Source organism: Monoraphidium neglectum, assembly GCF_000611645.1.
Source record: "Monoraphidium neglectum strain SAG 48.87 unplaced genomic scaffold scaffold06139, whole genome shotgun sequence".
NCBI lineage: Eukaryota > Viridiplantae > Chlorophyta > Chlorophyceae > Sphaeropleales > Selenastraceae > Monoraphidium > Monoraphidium neglectum.
In genome coordinates, this window is record NW_014007496.1 from 2084 (window position 1) to 2862 (window position 779).

The 779-nt window shown below is 66.0% G+C and overlaps 1 protein-coding gene across 1 annotated transcript in view; it reads left to right on the top strand.

The window, feature by feature from the left end:
• MNEG_16231 (hypothetical protein) overlaps positions 1-360 on the top strand; it is a gene marked incomplete at both ends in the record, with an annotated part of 2308 nt that extends 1948 nt beyond the window's left edge. The window contains one exon of the mRNA XM_014035299.1: positions 174-360. Coding sequence (XP_013890753.1) covers positions 174-360 — 187 coding nt within the window. The remainder of the gene's footprint in view (positions 1-173) is intronic.
• Positions 361-779: the final 419 nt, after the last annotated feature.

The following is a 779-nucleotide window of genomic DNA, read 5'->3' on the forward strand; positions in this document are numbered from 1 at the left end:
CCCGCCGACACTTTATCTTCTCCACCCAAACAACGTGCGCACACACATGCATGCGCGTGCACGCACTCACACTCACACACTCACTCACACACATACACACACACACACACACACACACACACACACACACAAGCACGCACACACCACCCCACCCCACCCCGCCCCACCCCCAGGCAGGTGGTAATCATCGACTTCATGATGAACATCGAACTACTCATGGTGGGCGCCGCCCTGGGCGGCCCCCGCAGCTGGCTCGACGCCGGCCCCCAAGACTGGGTGGACATGGCCGTGTCTCACGCCCGCCAGGTGGCTAAGAACCACATCCGGCCGGACAACTCCACCTACCACGTTGTCGAGTGAGCGAGGGGGCCTGCCCCGCCGCAAGGGCCCGCCTTTCTGCTTCGCTTGAACCTCTGCCGGGGCCGCGGGCATGCGGGCGCCCAGTGCGGATGGTGGCCGACGCGTGCGCGGTTTGTTTCAGCGACCCCCGTCCATCACCCTCTGCCCTCGGCCGCCCACGCGGCCATCCGAGCGCCCGCAAGCGCGACACGCGGCGCCGCCGATTGCACCGGCAGTCGTCGGGGTCTCCCTTTAGCGACTCTGGAACTATCTTTTCCGGAAAACCTCCCGCGGGCAGGTACGGCCCTGTCACCGGGGCGGTCAACGCGCGCTACACATACCAGGGACTGGCCCCCAACTCAACCTGGGCACGCGGCCAGTCATGGGGCATGGCAGGGTTCGCGAAGATGTACAGGCACACAGGTGGGGCTGGGTGGGAG